The sequence below is a fragment of the Electrona antarctica genome (genome assembly GCF_951216825.1).
Source record: "Electrona antarctica genome assembly, chromosome: 6".
Lineage (NCBI taxonomy): Eukaryota > Metazoa > Chordata > Actinopteri > Myctophiformes > Myctophidae > Electrona > Electrona antarctica.
In genome coordinates this window covers 6676703-6698444 of record NC_136811.1, presented here as the reverse complement: position 1 = coordinate 6698444, position 21742 = coordinate 6676703, and the positions used below count along the sequence as shown (strand labels likewise).

The 21742-nt window shown below is 43.9% G+C and overlaps 1 protein-coding gene across 1 annotated transcript in view; it reads left to right on the top strand.

Moving 5' to 3' along the window:
• The window catches only part of LOC306924903 (pyruvate kinase PKM-like), a gene marked incomplete at both ends in the record, with an annotated part of 37833 nt that overhangs the window by 12380 nt on the left and 3711 nt on the right, over nucleotides 1-21742 (top strand). Inside the window, 5 exons of the mRNA XM_079503586.1 lie at nucleotides 14530-14604; nucleotides 14713-14877; nucleotides 15712-15803; nucleotides 15956-16087; nucleotides 17920-18106. Coding sequence (XP_079359712.1) covers nucleotides 14530-14604; nucleotides 14713-14877; nucleotides 15712-15803; nucleotides 15956-16087; nucleotides 17920-18106 — 651 coding nt within the window. The remainder of the gene's footprint in view (nucleotides 1-14529; nucleotides 14605-14712; nucleotides 14878-15711; nucleotides 15804-15955; nucleotides 16088-17919; nucleotides 18107-21742) is intronic.

The window sequence follows — 21742 nt, the reverse complement described above, 5'->3', positions numbered from 1 at the left end:
CGCGACGCGTTGAGAGCTTGTAGATCAGCTATTTTCGTGGCGCAACCCAGCACTCTTGGAGTGGAGATGCGGTGTATATACGACATGGATTTCTAAACAAATTTGTTCAACGCAAAATACTGTGTCATTGGCCTGGGCCGTGGCTCAGTGGTCCAGGCACCTTGGCTGGTAATCCAGCCTGGCAGTGTGCCGCGGGTTCGACCCCCGATCCCGACGGCCCTTACTGCATGTCTCCCCCCCCCCCCATCTATCTCCCCATTTCCTGTCAGCCTACTGTCTGTCCCTCCATAAAAAATATAAAATAAAGGCGAAAGCCACAAAAAAAAAAAAAACATTAAAATACTGTGTCGCAAGTTCAGGAGACTTTGGAGGAAAAAAAAGCAATTCTCCTGAATGCTGCCTTCCGGTATAGAGCATCGCAGTCCCGCCCCCTACCATGGACCAGGAAATGAATCCCAATGCATTTTTCCCATAGACATTTCTTAAAGTATTTATTTAAAGACGGTTACGCCGCGGACAAAGCCAACTCGAGTCGTGACAACTCATGACAACACAAACAATATTTTGGACCAAACAAATAATTACAAAGAAGAAAAACAACAAAAAAAGTGTTGTAACCTGCCGTTTTTTTCTTCTTTCTAATTATTTGTTCGGCCCAAAAACTTGTGTTTGTTGTCATGATTTGTCACGACTCGAGTTGGCTTTGTCCGCGGCGGTAAACGTCTTTAAATAAATACTTTCTGAAATGTCTATGAGGAAAATGAACGGAGAATCATTTCCTGGTCCATGGTAGGGGGCGGGACTGCGACGCTCTATATATGGCATGGAAAGGAGAGGAGGACATGTGCATTTCTTTCACTATAGTATAATTGCTGCATTCGTGGTCTGGAGAGGGCAGTTGTTTTACAGACAGGGTAAAAGGGCAGGGGGCTGAAGCCCCCTTTGATGTCTATGTGTGCACGACTGCACGTCCCTGGATTCCACCATTGATTGGGTCTCAGAATCAGGTGGTGTTTGCTCACCCCTTTTGGTGTTTTAAGCATTATGTTCTACTTTAGCTATTGAAAAATAGCAGATCTACAAGCTCGTAGCGCGGCACTCGGTGCCGCGCTACGAGCTTGTAGGTCTGCTATTTTAGAAAAGTCGTGAAAATGTGGCGCAAATCTTTGAATATATAGCGAACATTTGTAACTAAAATATTGGATTCTGGGGGCGTCTCTGGAACTACATATTTTGACATGGGGGTCCGTGGCCCAATAATAGAGATAATTCAGGGGGTCCTTTGATATGAAAAAGGTTGAGCACCACTGACATAGAAACATGGAAACATGAAAAAAGAAAAAAAATTGAATTCAGAAGCCTTTGTTTTTAATCATCCAAAATGGGGTAAATGTCACAGTGACCTCATGTGTACCACAGTGGTGTCTCTCACCCTCGTGAACATGATATGTCACGAATGCACCGAGGGCATTACCATGACATTTTGGCAGAAACTATGCACTCCGACTATAGAGGAAGAACTGATTAGAAGGAACGGTATTCATTCACTAGACTAGACTGTAGAGTCAGGGGTGACCACACAGTTTTTGACTTGAGAGCTATACATTCAATCAGCTCAACAAGAAAAAGATATATTATCCCATTGCTGAACATATATACTGTATGTACAAAAGAGACTTTGGAATAGCGTTGCTGCTGGCGTTACGCATACTTTAGGAGACACACGCACGTGGAACGGGACATAGAAGGAATTGGTAGGGTGTTTTTTTTCCCTCTCTCTCTCTCTCTCTTTTTTTTTTAAATAACCTTGTAATGCTACTGATGTTTGTTGTTCAAGAGTATTGCATTATGCAGTTTGAGCTGACAGGCCCCTTTTTGATGTCAATCAATCAAGTTGACTTAAGTGGCACAAAAAAATAGTTGGACGGGAACCCCTTTTGGTGTTTTAACTAAGCATTATGTTATGCTTTAGCTATTGAAAAATAGCAGATCTACAAGCTCGTAGCGCGCCACCGAGTGGCGCGCTACGAGCTTGTAGGTCTGCTATTTTTTTTAAATCGTAAAAATGCGGCACAAATCTTTGAATATATATTCTTTCAGAGCGAACGTTTTTTTTTTTTTTCTCGACGTCAGGCCTAAATGGGTTAAATTATTTATATTTTATGGCCTTGCCATGTGGTCTACCTGCACATCCTTTGTGATCTACTGGTAGATCACAATCTATACCTTCTTGGCAGCCCTGCTGTAGAGCAGTGTTGTTTTCGTCGACTAAAACCAAGACGAAAAATGTTCGTCGACTACCTTTTTCCACTGACGAAAACTACATGGAAACTATATGAAAACTAAGCTATGACGACTAAAACTGAGACTAAATATACTGACAATTTTCGTCAACAAATAAAAACTAGACTAAAATGTTATGAAGGGACTAGTGGACAAGCGATCCAGTATCAAGTCATTTTACAATTAGTTGCATGCTGAAAATAGACGATCTACAAGCTCACAACGCGTCGCGCTGCGACGCGTTGTGGTCTTGTAGATCGTCTATTTTCAGCAAGTGAAAAAAACTGTCATTGCGACGGCATCAAGGCCCGCCAAAATACATTTTGTTCGACTAAATCAACTGTAGATTTATTAGACTAAAATCGTATGATATTTAGTCGACTAAAACTAGACTAACACTAAAACATTCCAGGTGACTAAAATGGAAATAAAACTCTTGAATAAAACTATTCAAGAGACTATGACTAAAACTAAAATCAAAAATTGCTGCCAAAAACAGCACTGCTGTAGAGTCTGCACAGACACAGATCTAAACAGTCGGTCCAGACTCATGCTGTACTTACAACTGTGATAATGGTGTTTCTTTGTTTTTAACATTTTTCGCTGTAACGCTTGATCTGTCTTTTTGCCTATATTAATGACATGCCAAAATCGGAACACGAGGTTGAAAGTGAATACTACAGCAGATTTCGGACGGACGACGGGTCATTATAGTTTAGATTTAACTTTGTCGGGGGGGGTGGGGGGGGGGGGGGGGGGGGTGGTCGTGGAAACATTAACTGGGGGAGAACAAAGTTGAGTTTTGGGACATAAAATGGTTGACACATTTAGGTGATGCACTATATTTAATCACTTGGTGTGGGAGATATGTGCGTGCACTGTCATTTTGTTGCATTTTTATTAAGCCATTAAAACCGGGAAAGCATTAGCGTTGGCTATTTGGGAACATTTTGAAACATCTTGAAAGTGTGAGAACTACTGATTTTAGAAGACATTTGTAGAATCGGCCTCAGGTCTTCACCCCTTTAGACCTGAGGACGATTCTACAAATGTCTTCTAAATCCTGACAGTTTTCTGAAAAACCCATGTTTCTATATCAGTCGTTCTCAAACTATTTCATGTCAAGGACCCCCAAGATTATATGTAATTGGCCTCCGACCCCCATCTGAAAATATGTTGTTCCAGGGACCCCCCCAGAAACAAAGATTTGAGTTAAAAAATGTTCGCTATGAACGAATATATATTCAAAGATTTGCGCCACATTTTCACGATTTTTCAAATATGTTTCAATAGCTAAAGTATAACATAATGCTTAAAACACCAAAAGGGGTTCCCGCCCATAATGGGCTAAAATGAACTGACTCTCATCCATTTATCTGAATATAAATAACTAGATCTCTCAACCTTTTGACGTTCAGCAACCTTACTGTAGATGGATATCGATTAAATTTAGTTGAAAAGATTTTTTAAAAAAAACGTAATTAAAAATAATTCCAACGTTCAAAAGTATTTAATAAATAAAATCACCAAATCTAATAATTTCTATGAATAATATATTTTTTAAAAGTTGGCAGAACCAAAAAACAAAAAGGCAGAACCACAAGCTCGATTATGAGCTTGTAGATCTGCTATTCTCACTATAGTTTAGGTCCTGGGGAGACATTACATTAGCCTGGAAACCACACCAATCAAAGAGAAAATGTGCCCTCTGCCAATGACTGGCACCGCTCAGATTGGATCCCACTCCCTCCGAAGTGGTGAGGGACCAATCAGGAACCACTGTGCAAACATGGGGCTGGCCAGCCATGCCACATTTAAAGGGGCATTCCACTCATTGTCAACATTTTACTATGTCATTAATATACCTTAGAGCTGTTGTGTGGAAATAATAAAAAATCCCCCCATTCTGTGTTTCCTAGAACTGTACGTATGAAAAAAATCATTAACATGGTGAAACACATCTTGATGACATCATCAAGATGTGTTTCACCATGTTAATGATTTTTTTCAGATCTACAGCTCTAAGGTATATTAATGACATAGTAAAATGTTGAAAATGAGTGGAATGCCCCTTTAAGCAATATTACACGAGAGGGTGTTCTTTATCATCATTAATGCACGCCTGTGGTGCCGCAGGAACTCCGAAAGTTACAGTTAAAGCTACGATAATCGCTGAAAAAGAATAATTTAAAGACAGATGAAGCCACTATGACCACAAACGTCCCAAGAAACTATAGCTAGCCTAGCCACCGAGTCTGCTGCACTCTGAGACGAAAGCACGGCTGACACCAAAAGGCATGGAATACGGATGTGTATATTACAAGAAACTCCCGTTAAACCGTCCAACAAACTCTGGTAAACTCCCGAATTGTACCATCACACCTGTATATTACCGTATATTACTGTATATGCTGCTAAACTTGAGGTTTACGGGCAAATCTAGTGCCCATAATTGCCCGTTAACTCCTCTGTGAATTCTTTGTTTTGATTAGCCGTGCCATTATCGTGGTTTAAGCACGGCTAGAAAGCTGTTTCAACCAATCGGATTGCTTCCTCGAAAAACGACCTGTTGTATAATTCTCTTTTGGGTCTATAGACTCAGAGGTAAAAAAAAAAGTTTGGGAATCTCTGAACTATAGGGCATGCAGCAGGCCTCTCAGTTCCTAGAACACAAAGGTCCATGGCATTGATCCAGTCCATTCATCCAGTGAGTGAGTGAGTGAGTGTCACTCCAAATATGGAGCTGAGAGGGTGGAGAGATCGGATGTGACATGTCTGTGACAGGTTGACCGGTCACTCAGAAGAACACACAGTATAGAGGGTAGTTGAACCGGTTGCATCCGACGAGTCGTTCTCACTAAAACAACACGACAGTTCACACTCTCCATGGGTAAGTGGACACGGTTATAACTTGGATAAACTCCGGAATTGTTGTATTATGATTGGTGTGCGCGTGTGCGTGCGTGTGTGCGTGTGTGTATGTGTGTGTGCGCGTGCATGCGTGTGTGTGTGTGTGCGTGCGTGCGTGTGCATGTGTATTACTAGCGGTATTACTGTTATTGGCCTTTACACTCCATTAATTTAGCTATTGAAAAATAGCAGATCTACAAGCTCATAGCGCGGCACCGAGTGCCGCGCTATGAGCTTTTAGGTCTGCTATTTTTGAAAAATCGTGAAAGGGTATATTTTTGACACCATCAGGGTTGTGACAGTCGACCGCTCTCTTCCTAATGAGTTATAGCTTCTTCAGACAGTTCATATAATGATGACTCATGGTCAAGGTTGGTTCCAGGATGAAACTTTTTTTTAATTATTAATCCGTTTGTTCATCTGGACTTAACGAGGATGTTGACATCAAACACTTCCTCTGAATGTTTTGGAGGAATGACTATAGTTGGTGGCGGGGGCTGTGTTGTTTTTGGCAGCACATTTTGATTTTAGTTTTAGTCGTAGTCTCTTGAATAGTTTAGGGTATTTTAGTCACCCAGAATGTTTTTCGTCTTAGTTTTAGTCGACGAAATCAACACTCGGCGTGGGCGGAGGGATCCATGCATCTGCTTTCGATATCCCCCCCTCTGGTTATTAATTTTCATGGCAGACGAGGATATGTTTTATCCCTGCTTCTGGTCAGACTGAATTAAAAACCTGCCCTTTTTTTTAAATAAAACAATATGTTTATCGTTTTTGAGTGGTGCTAGCCTGTCCTGTCTGTCCGTCTGTATGTATGTCTAAGCACGGAAATAGTGTTTTTTGACCTGTTTACTGTTGCGCAGCCACACACACACACACACACACACACACACACAAGTACAGTACAGTACAGTACAGTACAGTACAGTACAGTACAGTACAGTACAGTACAGTACAGTACAGTACAGTACAGTACAGTACAGTACAGTACAGTACAGCCTTCATCTGCCTTTGCAATAGAGCACCGAAGTCTGACGTCAATATCGGTAGAGGGTTCATGTACTTTTTATTTGCATTGTAATCCCCATAGGGGGATTTTAGATCGCCTCGTATAAGGACTGTGTTTGAAAATGTCACCCCGGCCGCTTCATTCATATGGATATGAAGAGTCAACTGACTGAGAGAAAACGCTATTGTTACTACTGCTGAATTAGTTACATTTTCGCTAGAAACGGACTATGAGTGACTGACTGTCATAAACGAAACAAAGACACCTCTCTGACAATAACGCCGAGACAGCTTCTTTATTTTTGGACCACAACGCTTATATGAAACGATTTTAAGACGAGCCCATGTTATTCTCCATAGAGAAATGACTTCCGTGAACCAGGGGGAATCGAGGGGATGAGCGAATTACGTCAGGACTTCGGTGCTCTATATGCATATTGGCCCAGGCCCGTGCAGTGCAACGCAGTGGTATAATATTAGCATCACAACGTGAGGCTAATGCTAGTATAGATAGGTCAGACCTACGTATGTTGACTGCTTGTTCATGTTCTCGTAATTTCTCGATTTTTAGCTTTGCTCGACCACAACACTCTAAGACTGTTGTTTACATAGTATGTTGTTTAGCCCATTTTGGGCGGGAACCCCTTTTGGTGTTTTAAACATGTTATAATTTAGCTATTGAAAAATAGCAGATCTACAAGCTCATAGCGCGGCACCGAGTGGCGCGCTACGAGCTTGTAGGTCTGCTATTTTTTTTAAATCGTGAAAATGTGGCGCAAATCTTTGAATGCGTATATTCTTTCAGAGCGAACGTTTTCAACTCAAAACTTTGCTTCTTGTCCCTGGGACAATATATTTTCAGAGGGGGGTCGGCGGCCAAATACAGATCATTCTGGGGGTCCTTGGCATGAAAAAGGTTGAGAACCACTGACATAAAGAAACATGAGGTTTTTCAGAATTTTCTCAGGATTTAGAAGACATTGGGCAGTATTATGCGTGTCTTAAGTACCAGTACTTAAGACATGGAGGCGTGGTCAATGCCATTTGGCTATTCTGAGTGGCCAAATGGCATTGGTCACGCCTCCAGGTCTTAAGTTAAAGGAGCATTCAGTGATTGGAGTGATTTGGAAAACCACCCAGTCCGTCCCGGTAACAAAATGTGCACATGCACGCTCTACAGTGGGGGGAAGTGCAACAGGCCAACAGCATGTGCACCAAGGCCCGCCCCCACTCGATCATGATTGGAGGAAGGCCCCTCTCATCCAGATTGGATGAAGGCTTTGCCACCCGCCACCAAAACTGAAACTAGGGGTTTTTGACCCCCAGGGGCTCACTGGGGACAGGGAGGAACTCCTTATATGGTCAGCACACTCTATAGTAGGGAGGATTATCCAGAAAAAAAGAAAAAATAAGTGATATTTAGATTAAGTCAAATCACTGAACATACCTTTAAGTAATAAGACCTGGTACTTATAAAACACGCATAATACTGCCCATTATGTAGAATCGTCCTCAGGTCTAAAGGGTTAGACAGACGCCAGGTTGGATGTGTTTACCAGGTATGTCCTAGTTTTCTTGGAAGCACTATTCTCTATCTATGCACTCAGCACTCTACTTATTTACCCAGTCTGTCATTTGTTGACTATAGGCTGCGTCGTGCCCATTCTCTTTGATTCCTCACGTGTCACTCTGGATGAGAGGATTTGCTAAATCACCTACACTGTAAAGTGTCTTTTATATCGTTGGAGTTTTGCAGTTGAATTAAACAAATTCTGCCGCGTTTGTCTTGCTGCTGTACCTGCTGTACTTCTGACTAAGCCTGTTATCAGTAGTGGAAAGTAACTAAGTACATTTACTTAAGTACAATTTTGTGGTATTTGTACTTTACTTGAGTATTTCCAATTTCCAGTACTTTTACTTCTACTCCACTACATCTCGGAGCCAACATTTTTACTTTTACTTCACTACAGTTATTTGAAAACTTTGGTTACAAGTTACTTTGGCGATTTTAATTTTGATTAGAAAACATACATTAACCTCTTCAACCCTAAACATTTCGGCCATTTGAAAATATGGGAAAATGGGACATTCTGCAATATGAATACTTTTACTTTTAGTACTTTGTCTTTAAGTACATAAATTACATTACAAGTACATCAATTCCATACTTTTACTTGTAACGAAGTAGTTCTAAATTGCAGTATTGGTACTTTTACTTAAGTAAAACAATTGAGTACTTTTTCCACCACTGCCTATTGATTTAATACGGTCAGGGTGGGCTCCCAACCGGGTTGGGGCTCCTGTTTGACTTTCTATTTTTAGTCTTTGCTGTGTGGTTTCACCATCAATGATCACTGAGTGAACCATCCTCCCTGGATAAATGCACTCTGAAAACCCTGTCCAATGTCATACCAACATCCTCGAGAGACACTGCTTATAGTGTGTGTGTGTGTGTGTGTGTGTGTGTGTGTGTGTGTGTGTGTGTGTGTGTGTGTGTGTGTGTGTGTGTGTGTGTGTGTGTGTGTGTGTGTGTGTGTGTGTGTGTGTGTGTGTGTGTGTGTGTGTGTGTGTGTGCGCCTGACATCAGTAACACCACAAGTAACATTGTTTATTTGATCACTAAGTTTGTTCTCCAAAGACTGTACATTAGTCAGCAACAGGCTAGGCTATAGGAGTGAGGCTCTGTGTGCACGCCGCCTCAGCCAAAACCTGATTCCCGGCTCGTCTGCCTCTTTACCTCCTTTTGTATTTAAAATGTGTCAAACCAATATTTCAAATATTTCACTGTTTTTCCTCGAAATATAAACCGTGATGTATGGAACACGAACCCCCCCCCCCCAGGGGTGGGCAACTTTGATGGAGGGCCACATTGCATATTACTGATGCGTTTTGAGCTGAAGTAATTAAGTAATTAAAGCGGGTCATGTTTGCAAATCAATAATACAAGTAAGACGCGCGAATGCGGGAAGCGAACGCAGCTCGTAAATTGCAATAACAACAATTAGAATAAATTGCGTACTTTACTGTGTGTGTGTGCGTGTATTTGTGTGTGCGTGTTCTTTTTTTGTGTGTGATACAGCTGCGCCCTCTGGTGGCGCGCGGGTGGTGTCACACACCCGTCACACACGCACACAGACATGTTCTGCCTGCAGGGTTACATAGTAATGGCTTACTGTGTTCGCAATTATAGTATTCTGATATTAACCTGAGGGCCACATTAACTGAAGGTGGGGGCCCGCATGTGGCCCCCGGGGCCGCCAGTTGCCGACTAGACTGAGTGCAACACATAGAGCAGCATGGAGCATACACACAGCCATCAAACAGGGCTGTCTCCTCAAACCATGTGACTTCCATTGGAAATGAATTGCAGCTGCCTTGTCACCCACCTCTCCCCAAGGCAAACACAAGACACGTGTTTTATATGTGAGTGCAGCTTAATTTGAATGTGCTTGATGGAAATCACTCAACGGTCCATGCGCACCACCACCTGTTGCTAAATTGCACATATAATAATGCCGGAGGCAGCAGGACGTTGCGTTATTGAAAACGAGCGCTTCCAAACTCGGACACAATAGAAAAATAATCACCTGCATGGAATGTATTGGCGGAAAAAGTAGCTCATAACATGTCTACGGTGGATTTTTATGAAACAGCAACTTTACAGATACAAAGAGTATTATTCAAGCTTTCCGTAATGCAGCTGCAATGTTGGTGAGTTTAACATCGTTTAATACAAAGATAATTGTTTTCTGTTTGGATGTACGGGCTGTCGAGGCCAGAAAGTAGTTTTTTTGCCAGTCAGTCAGTAGGCGTTCCTGCATAACTTCTGCAGATGATGTCGTAGACTGATTATTAGCACTGTATGGCCCAGTAGTGTGAACGGGTTATCAGTATATATTGTATAAGTATACAGTATGACCCAATGTGTGCATATAGTGAGCCGGTGTGGTAGTGTTCCTGGTATAGTCAGGGACACACCCAGGCCTATCAGCTCAGGCCTATCAGCTCTCTCTCAGCAGGGACAGATTAACCCCCACCGCAAGGGCCCCTGGGCCGGTAATTTGTTTTTTGTCTTTTGGGGGGGGGGGGGGGGGGGGCATAGCGCGGGTTAGGGTTAGAAATGTGTGCCATTGTGTTTTTATCATCTCTTTGACCTAAATTGAACTAAATCAACGGCCTCATGAAGGGCCTCGAACCCAGTACCGCGTGGTCCAATTTCCCCAAAGGGGCCCCTGAGAGCCATAAATGGCCCCGCTGGCCCCAATGGCTAACTTGGCCCTGCATCAGTGTTGTTTTCGTCGACTAAAACTATATATATGACGAAAAATGTTCGTCCACTACCATTTTCCAGTGAGGAAAACTAAATGGAAACTAAATGAAAACTAAGCTACGATGACTAAAACTAAGACTAAATATATACTGACAATTTCGTCAACAAATAAAAACTAGACTAAAATGTTAGGAAGGGACTACACAAGAGATCCAGTATAAGTCATTTTACACTTGCATGCTGAAAATAGCAGATCTACAAGCCCACAACGTGTCGTGCTGCGACGCGTTGTGGGCTTGTAGATCGGCTATTTTCAGCAAGTGAAAAAAACAGTCATTACGACGGCATCAAGGCCCACTAAAATACATTTTGTTCGACTAAATCAACTGTAGATTTAGTCGACTAAAACTAAACTAACACTAAAACATTCCAGGTGACTTGTGACTAAAACTAAATGAAGTATCATTCCAAAGACTATGACTATAACTAAAATATACATTTGCTGCCAAAAACCACACTGCCCTGCATGTCTCTCGGGAGCCACAGAGGCTTGAACGTTGTGACTGACAGGTTGCATCTCTGTAGCCGCCTCGCTCGCATCCATATCCATTCCTTATTTACAGCCTCTGTTGTAGCAACAACACGCAATGGGCAGGCAGTATTATGCGTGTCTTAAGTACCAGGTCTTATGACTTAACTTAAGAACTGGAGGCGTGGTCAATGCTGTTTGGCCACTCAGAATAGCCAAATGGCATTGATCACGCCTCCAGGTCTTAAGTTAAGTAATAAGACCTGGTACTTAAGACACGCATAATACTGCCCTATATGTGTCCGAACAAAACTGTTAATTTTCAGGATTCAAATTCATTCCCACAACAATGTAAACACGTTCTGAATGCCTCTGCCCGGCTGATTCAGTATGGCGTTATATAGCTCGGAATCTGTTCTTGAGAGATTGCAGGTGTGTCACTTTTGATGCTGTTGTGTGCGATGCTGTAGTATGATATTAGTTTACGATAAAAAACCCACAAAAAGAGGTTTCTGCCCAACAGCGACTCTGTGTGTGTGTGTGTGCGCGCGCGTGCATGTGTGTGCGCGCACACGCACGTGCGAAAGAGAGGAGGGGGCAAGTAATTGCTTGCACCTGTCTTGTACATGTGCAACACGTGTGCCCTTGTGGTCATGTGACTGAACCCATGATGAGTCTTTATGAATATGTATGTCCTCGTAGTTGTTCTATATAGTGTCTAGCATGTGCTTCTGTGTGCATACATGTGTGCTTCTGCGTCCCATATGTTTTTGCGTGTGCTTGCGTGCGTGCGTGCGTGCGTGCGTGCCATATGTTTTTGCGTGTGTGTGTGTGCAGCCGTGGAACATGTCACAGTGTATATCCTGACGCATGTGCAGCCGGGTGTAATATCTAGGTCAAAGAAAAAGACACACGACAAAGGAAATAAAAGGTGTGTGATAAATCTGACAGGACAGTGAACTCCACATGCAGGTATAGGGGAACGCTGACCCTTTGCGCCGCTCGGTGCATCGTCATGCCAAAGGTGTACGCCCAAAGTCCAATGCCAATTAAACAAGGAAGGTTAAATATAAAGTCCATAACCCATTCTGAACGGGAACCCGTTTTGGTGTTTTAATAATCATTGTTATACTTTAGCTATTGAAAAATAGAAGATCTACAAGCTCGTAGCGCGGCACCGAGTGCCGCGCTACGAGCTTGTAGATCTGCAATTTTTTTGAAAAATCTTGAAAATGTGGACGCAAATCTTTGAATGAATATATTCTTTCGGAGCCGACGTTTTTTAACTCATCTCTTTGTGCATCTGAGGGGGGGTTCCTGGATTAACCCCAACCTCAGATGGGGGTCGGTGGCCATGAATTACATAGGATTTTTGGGGGTCCTTGACATGAAAAAAGCACCACTGATACACAGAAACATATCAGGAACTGTCAGGATTTAGAAGACATTTGTAGAATCGTCTCAGGTCTTAATAGGATAATCATACGCCATAGTACCATTTGATGCACTTACGCTAGATTATTCTATAGCAAAGGACGTGAGGGGCATCCACATTGCACTGGTATAATTCCTCATGGACCAGCAAGGGTCGTCCCTAAGGTGGCGAAGGCAATCCAGAAGTCAGTTACTTTATTGGCACGCATGTAGACGAATGCACACGCACACACACACTCTGTATTGGAGTGCTTTATCGAGACGACGCTGAGGCTGAATATTAATTTATAATGTCGTTGCTCTCGTTTGCTCCTGTCTACACATTCCTTCTTTTCAGCATGTCCTACTGTCTGTCTCTCCTACACTGTCTCCCTCTCTACTGTCTGTCTCTCCTACACTGTCTCCCTCTCAGCTGTCTGTCTCTCCTACACTGTCTCCCTCTCAGCTGTCCTACTGTCTGTCTCTCCTAAACTGTCTGTCTCTCAGCTGTCCTACTGTCTGTCTCTCCTACACACTGTCTCCCTCTCAGCTGTCCTACTGTCTGTCTCTCCTATACACTGTCTCCCTCTCAGCTGTCCTACTGTCTGTCTCTCCTACACTGTCTCCCTCTCAGCTGTCCTACTGTCTGTCTCTCCTACACTGTCTCCCTCTCAGCTGTCCTACTGTCTGTCTCTCCTACACTGTCTCCCTCTCAGCTGTCCTACTGTCTGTCTCTCCTATACACTGTCTCCCTCTCAGCTGTCCTACTGTCTGTCTCTCCTATACACTGTCTCCCTCTCAGCTGTCCTACTGTCTGTCTCTCCTACACTGTCTCCCTCTCAGCTGTCCTACTGTCTGTCTCTCCTACACACTGTCTCCCTCTCAGCTGTCCTACTGTCTGTCTCTCCTATACACTGTCTCCCTCTCAGCTGTCCTACTGTCTGTCTCTCCTACACTGTCTCCCTCTCAGCTGTCCTACTGTCTGTCTCTCCTATACACTGTCTCCCTCTCAGCTGTCCTACTGTCTGTCTCTCCTACACTGTCTCCATCTCAGCTGTCCTACTGTCTGTCTCTCCTACACTGTCTCCCTCTCAGCTGTCCTACTGTCTGTCTCTCCTACACTGTCTCCCTCTCAGCTGTCCTACTGTCTGTCTCTCCTACACTGTCTCCCTCTCAGCTGTCCTACTGTCTGTCTCTCCTACACTGTCTCCATCTCAGCTGTCCTATTGTCTGTCTCTCCTACACTGTCTCCCTCTCAGCTGTCCTACTGTCTGTCTCTCCTACACTGTCTCCCTCTCAGCTGTCCTACTGTCTGTCTCTCAGCTGTCCTACTGTCTGTCTCTCCTACACACTGTCTCCCTCTCAGCTGTCCTACTGTCTGTCTCTCCTAAACTGTCTCCCTCTCAGCTGTTCAACTGTCTGTCTCTCCTACACTGTCTCCCTCTCAGCTGTCCTACTGTCTGTCTCTCCTAAACTGTCTCCCTCTCAGCTGTCCTACTGTCTGTCTCTCCTACACACTGTCTCCCTCTCAGCTGTCCTACTGTCTGTCTCTCCTACACTGTCTCCCTCTCAGCTGTCCTACTGTCTGTCTCTCCTAAACTGTCTCCCTCTCAGCTGTCCTACTGTCTGTCTCTCCTACACACTGTCTCCCTCTCAGCTGTCCTACTGTCTGTCTCTCCTATACACTGTCTCCCTCTCATCTGTCCTACTATCTGTCTCTCCTACACTGTCTCCCTCTCAGCTGTCCTACTGTCTGTCTCTCCTGCACTGTCTCCCTCTCAGCTGTCCTACTGTCTGTCTCTCCTACACTGTCTCCCTCTCAGCTGTCCTACTGTCTGTCTCTCCTACGCTGTCTCCCTCTCAGCTTTCCTTGAATCCTATACTGTCATAGGACAGTAGGATTCACGATTCAACATAATAAAACATAATAAAACATAATAAAACATAATAAAACATAATTTTATTATGTTGTGTCTGTGCATGGTGCATGCAGCTCGTCTGTGCAGGTACTCGGAGGCCGTGTATTTCATTATGTTGTGTGTGTGTCTGCGCATGCAGCTCGTCTGTGCAGGTATAGGCTGTGTATTTCATTATGTCATTGTGTCTGCGCATGCAGCTCGTCTGCGCAGGTACTCGGAGGCCATGTATTTCATTATGTTGTTGTGTCTGCGCATGCAGCTCGTCTGCACAGGTATAGGCTGTTTATTTCATTATGTCATTGTGTCTGCGCATGCAGCTCGTCTGCGCAGGTACTCGGAGGCCATGTATTTCATTATGTCGTGTGTGTCTGCGCATGCAGCTCGTCTGCGCAGGTACTCTGAGGCCGTGTCTCTCCCGGACTCGTTCATCCAGAAGCAGCAGCTGGACGCCAGCATGGCCGACACCTTCCTGGAGCACCTGTGTCTGCTGGACATCAACCAGGAGCCAATCACAGCGCGCAACACCAGCATCATCTGCACCATCGGTGAGCGCCGCAGCCAATCGGCTGCCGCTTCGCACTCTTCTTCTCCACCAGTGTTGTTTTCGTCGACTAATGCTGAGACGAAAATTTTTCCGTTGACTATACCTTTTTTTCACTGACGAAAACTAAATGGAAACTAAATGAAGACTAAGCTATGATGACTAAAACTAAGACTATAATATACTGACAATTTCGTCAACAGATAAAAACTAGACTAAAAGGTTAGGAAGGGACTAGTGTACAAGAGATCCAGAATAAGTCATTTTACAATTAGTTGCATGCTGAAAATAGCCGATCTACAAGCTATGTTGTGTCAAAACAGTCATTACGACGGCATCAAGGCCCGCCAATGACATTTAGTCGACTAAAACTAGGCTAACACCAAAACATTCCGGGTGACTAAAATGTGACTAAAACTAAATGAAAACTATTCAAGAGACTATTCCTCTGCCAACCTGGGGAGAGCCCCGAACATAGCTCATGCTTTTCTTACATTTCATTATCATTCAGCTCTTAAAACAAGACCTGGTCTAAAGACAAACTGGCTTCCCTGACCAATTCCTGACCATTCTAACACCTCCCCCTCATGGCCGCCCCCTCTCTCTCTCTCTCTCTCTCTCTCTCTCTCTCTCTCTCTCTCTCTCTCTCTCTCTCTCTCTCTCTCTGTCTCTCCTCTCTCTCTCTCTCTGTCTCTCTCTCTCTCTCTCTGTCTCTCTCTCTCTCTCTGTCTCTCTCTCTCTCTCTCTCTCTCTCTCTCTCTCTCTCTCTCTCTCTCTCTCTCTCTCTCTCTCTCTCTCTCTCTCTCTCTCTCTCTCTCTCTCTCTCTCTCTCTCTCAGGTCCTGCATCCCGGTCCATTCCAAAGTTACAAGAGATGGTGAAAGCAGGAATGAACATCGCTCGTCTCAACTTCTCCCATGGATCACATGAAGTATGCATGTGTGTGTGTGTTGTATTTGTGCATGTGTACTGAGTGTGTGCATATTGTATTGTATTTACTGCACGTGTACTGAGTGTGTGTGTGTGTGTGTGTGTGTGTGTGTGTGTGTGTGTGTGTGTGTGCGTGTGTTGCGTTGCTTCCAGTACCACGGCGAGACCATCAAGAACATCCGCGAGGCGGTGGACACCTTGACCTCCGATCCCCGCTACTTCCGGCCCGTCGCCATCGCCTTGGACACCAAGGGACCCGAGATCCGCACGGGATTGGTCAAAGGGGTGAGGAGGAGGAGCCGTGTTGTGATTGGCCGCTCGCCCCCACACACACACCTTACTGAGACCAACACGACACACAATATGAAGTGAAGAGGGGGTCCCATCGAGACGGGCTTCAAGCACACTCAAGGATAGATTCGGTCTGGCTTATTAGCCAGGCTAAGATCCTTGACCCATTTAGACCTGAGGACGATTCTACAAATGCCTTCTAAATCATGACAGTTTTCTGAAAAACCATGTCGTTCTCAAACAATTTCATGTCTTGGACGCCCAAAAATATATGCAATAGACCGCTGACCCCTCCATCTGAAAATATGTTGTTCCAGGGACCAGCCCCCTGGAAGCAAATATTTTAGTTAAAAACGTTCGCTCTGAAAGAATACATAATTCAATTGCTCCACATTTTCACGATTTTTCAAAAATAGCAGACCTACAAGCTCGTAGCGTGGCACTCGGTGCCGCACTACGAGCTTGTAGGTCTGCCTTCCTTGGTAAACAACACCAAGGAAGGTTGTTCTCATCAGTGGTGGAAAAAGTACTCAATTGTTTTACTTAAGTAAATGTACCAATACTGCAATTTAGAACTACTTCGTTACAAGTAAAAGTACGGAATTGAAAATGTACTTGAGTAAAAGTACAAAAGTATCAGCATCAAAATGTACTTAAAGTACTAAAAGTAAAAGTACTCATTGTGCAGAATGTGCCATTTCACAAGTTCAAAATGTGTACAAAATCTATTGAAAATAGCCGATCTACAAGCTCACAATGCGTCGCAACGCGACGCATTGTGAGCTTGTAGATCGGCTATTTTCAAACGGCCGAAATGTATCGGGTTGAAGTGGTCAATGTATGTTTTCTAATCAAAAATTAAAATCTCCGGCCTGGGCCGTGGATCAGTGGTCCAGGCACCTTGGCCGGTAGCCCGAGTCTGGCAGTGTGCCGCGGGTTCGACTCCCGATCCCGACGGCCTTTACTGCATGTCAACCCCCCATCTCTCTCCCCATCCTCCCATTTCCTGTCAGCCTACTGTCTGTCCCTCCTATAAAAAATATTAAATAAAGGAGAAAGCCAAAAAAAAATAAATAAAAAAGATCTCCAAAGTAACTAGTAAACTAAAGTTTTCAAATAATTGTAGCGGAGTAAAAGTAACAATTTGGCTCTGAGATGTAGTGGAGTAGAAGTAAAAAGTATCGGAAATCGGAAATACTCAAGTAAAGTACAAATACCTCCAAATTGTACTTAAGTACATCGCTTAAGTACAAGTACTTAGTTACTTTCCACCACTGGTTCTGCATGACACCACTGTGTCAGTGAACGTGAGCTGCATGGTCCCGACCAGGCGATGCGAGGCGGTGTTATCGTGGCTGACGATCAGGCCCATCGTCGACATTGTGATGTCAGCATACATGTACTTGATGATGATGTTAGCCCGAAGGGGGGGCCGTGTCCTTGTGAAGCGGACTGTGTGCGAGGGGATGAGTGTTATCTTTATATATACTCCATCGCTCAGGGGTCTGACTTCAATGTTGGTCAGCCCAGGGACCCCCTACTCTGAGAGAGAGAGAGAGAGAGAGAGAGAGAGAGAGAGAGAGAGAGCAGGGGACCCCCACCCACTACATATTGTATAAAACCGTGTAAACGTTTTCATACTATATTTCATGGATACCTTCGTAGACTTGCTTCATCCGTCAGTGTTGGTATTCTTCATGTTAATGTGTATGTTCTGACATAATGATGGATGTATGGTTTTTGGTGTGTAATAAATGTTTCTTTTTCTGTGTCTGTGTGTAAATCCGGTACCGTGCATGTGTACGCCTGTGCGTGTGTGCGTATAGAAAGTCGAGGAGGAAGTGGAGCTGGTGAAAGGGACTCACGTGCGCGTGACCGTCGCGGAGGCGGACATCGATAAGACCAATGAGCAGCAGGTGTGGGTGGACTACCCCAGTCTGCCTAAGGTCCTGGGGAAAGGAGGACAGATCTACATCGACGACGGACTCATCGGACTCAAGGTCCTGGAGACGGGTGTGTATAGAACGTCTCTCTGCTATAGTTATGATGTCCAAAATATTAAAGATATACCCATTTAGGCCTGATGTCCAAATTTAAAAAATGTCTTCTACATCCTGACAGTTTTCTGAAATACGCATGTTTCTATATCAGTGGTGCTCAACCTTTTTCATGTCAAGGACCCACAGAATTATCTGTAATTGGCCGCCGACCCCCATCTGAAAATATGTTGTTCCAGGGACCTCCCCAGAAGCAAAGATTTGAGTTAAAAACTTTGGCTCTGAAAGATATTCAAAGATTTGCGCCACATTTTCACGATTTCTCAAAAATAGCAGACCTACAAGCTCATAGCGCGGCACTCGGTGCCGCACTATGAGCTTGTAGATCTGCTATTTTTCAATAGCTAAAGTATAACATAATGCTTAAAACATCAAAAGGGGTTCCTGCCCAAAATGGGTTAAAGCTGCTATAAGCAATAATATGTCAAAATGTAATGACCTTTTTTTTCTTTTTTTTTGTATTCAGACAGCCAGCATTGGGTAGAACGCCCCCCCCCCCCCCCAAAACAAAATGTAGTCTCTGTGACACATCTAGGGGCCGCAATCTGCATTCAACATATTTGAATGCAGATTGTGGCCCCTATAGATGTGTCACAGAGACTACATTTTTTTTGGGAGCGTTCTACCCATTGCTGGCTGTCTGAATACCACAAAATAAAAGTCATCAGCCCTTGGTGTGGTTGTTATGTCATGTGTTTATGAGGTGACAGTACTTCATTAGAGCCCTTGGTGTGGTTGTTATGTCATGTGTTTATGAGGTGACAGTACTTCATTAGACCCCTTGGTGTGGTTGTTATGTCATGTGTTTATGAGGTGACAGTACTTCATTAGAGCCCTTGGTGTGGTTGTTATGTCATGTGTTTATGAGGTGACAGTACTTCATTAGAGCCCTTGGTGTGGTTGTTATGTCATGTGTTTATGAGGTGACAGTACTTCATTAGAGCCCTTGGTGTGGTTGTTATGTCATGTGTTTATGAGGTGACAGTACTTCATTAGAGCCCTTGGTGTGGTTGTTATGTCATGTGTTTATGAGGTGACAGTACTTCATTAGAGCCCTTGGTGTGGTTGTTATGTCATGTGTTTATGAGGTGACAGTACTTCATTAGAGCCCTTGGTGTGGTTGTTATGTCATGTGTTTATGAGGTGACAGTACTTCATTAGAGCCCTTGGTGTGGTTGTTATGTGCAATTATGTCTTCCCTTTGTATTTAGGGTATGTAGTCCTGTACCTGCCTGTAGACCTTCTCGCAATTTGGTGTTGGGGGAATTTCTCACTTGAACTGAGTCAATGGGTCCCTAGACATGAAAAATCAACGAGGTGCTCGTCCGCCATAGTGCCACGAATGGCGCAATGGCCACATAAAAAATGGCCGCCATCGGCTATGATGAAAATACAACTTTTTTATTTCTGCGTGTATTTGCACATGTAATACCTCCATCCTGACTAATTCAGGTGTGTGGAATTCATTTCTGATACTATTTTAATCATTTTGGGTGTTATTGACCTTGAAAGGTCATGGTCAAGGTCATTTTGCCATTCCGAAGACCTTGGCCATAACCTGGCCATTGTTAGGAGTAAGAACAGGTGCAATAAGTCTAATGCAACTAATTGTGACATTTTCAATTCATTTCTGATACTATTTTGACCATTAAGGATCATCTTGTCATTGAGATATCAATATAAATGTTTTTATTCAATAATTAAATTCCGATTTTTGTCATTACTGTCACTTTTATTGTATTTCTTCCCACAACTATTTGTTTTATTTATAACAAGACATGCACCTAAAAATATAACAATTATAAATGCCCCACATAAAATCAAAACAAAATCAAATAACAATTTCACACAAAGTGCACCATTGTGTGCATGCAAGTTAGTGTGATGGGTTTTTACTTTTTACATGAGGGATTTTCCATGGCAAAATATTATGCATGGAACTCCATCAGCACAGCAGCCACATCGGCGAGTGTTACTTCCCTGCACACTTGCATACTGTGAGCAAACTGGGTGGTAAGGGCTTCAGACATTTTGATGGCAGGAGTGTACAAAAGTGCTCCTCCCATCCATGTTCCATTGGCTCTAGTCTTGACTTGGGTTCCTTTGCTGTCTCAAGCAGGTGGCAAGCCCTATGCACCAGAAAGCACCTTGTTGGATGTGACCTCTGATCACACGACTTGTGGGAGGGAGAGCATCAATTCCAGCACTGGCACTGGTATAGCTTTCCACCCTGAGGTCATCAAATGTCTCAGCAGTTGTACTTGACCTGGCCCCCGCCCAGACAAGCACCAAGTACTTCTCTGCCAACGCTGCATCTTGTTATGTCAAGGTGTCTGACTCTCCAAAGTTAGTTAAATATTTTACTGGGTCAGAAGCCATAGCTGCATGTTTGGTCCCCACCTTGCTCATGCAGTCTTCTCCAGTCAGGATATGTGCCTTGATCACTGTCTTTGCTAGTGGTGGTCCAAGACGAGAGACTGCTTGATGCAGTGGAAGCATGCACAGCTTCTCGCCAGTGCAATACTGCAGCCAGATCTCCTTCAACCCCAGTGATTGGACGTATGGGGTGTAGTGTAGCAGTATTGCGAAGGTGTCTGTATGACAACTCTCTTGCTCTGCTTCACTCGAACAGCCCACTCCACATGCACCACCAATCTGGTGTCAGCCTCCCAATCCAGTTCAAGAGGTCTGGGATCTCTTGCTGGGAGCACCTCATCATCACAGACAACAAAGCTGACAATGATGGTAGCATTGCCAAATTTGCCATAGACTTGATGGCACAACATATCCCGAACTAGCAGCTGGAGATTACGTTTGTCAGACACCCAGAATTTGTCAAGTTGCTGAGGGATAGTCTCTGTTCATGCCAACAATGTCGATTCCTGTTGTTGAATATGTGCGCTGCATGCACACCCTTTCCTTTAGAGACATCTCAATGTAAGAATAGATTATGATATGGATGAACTCTGGCTCTTGGCAAAGGGATGATGTTGACCTGATGATGGGAAGTAGGGAAGTAGGGAATTGTGCTAGTGGCATCTGCCGCATTTTCGACATGAAGTCTACTACAACATGAATGGCAAGAGTAGACTTTGGACTCCATTGGGTGAGGTCAAGTTCAGGCTCAATCTCACTGGCAGGTTTTGACTTGTCGACATGAGCTGGAAGGTCACCATCAAGCAGGGGAGATGCTGAGAGCACATCATGTGTAAGTATCTCCTGGATATTCATGCCCCGCTTCTTAGCAATGTCCATACTCCTATGTGTCTCGGCAATGTATTTGGACGAAACTAACTTCTACTCCTTCAGAATGGTTGTTGGTGTCTTCTGTGGTTGCTCGTTGAAATGAGGTATCTTCCGCTTTGGTATGGTTGTGGTCACTGTCTTGGTCTCTTCCCAACTAACATTTCTTGTCTGTATGAGCAGTACACACGCTCCCCATTTTTAGACAGTTTAGCATGCGTGCAGCGACCCCTCGGTCAACAGCCTGCTTTGTGAGCAGATTGTGCAGTGTCACAGGCACATTGACCGCTATAGAGTATGGATTCTGACGCTCTAGCACAAAGTCCATCAGCTTCGCCACATTACGATT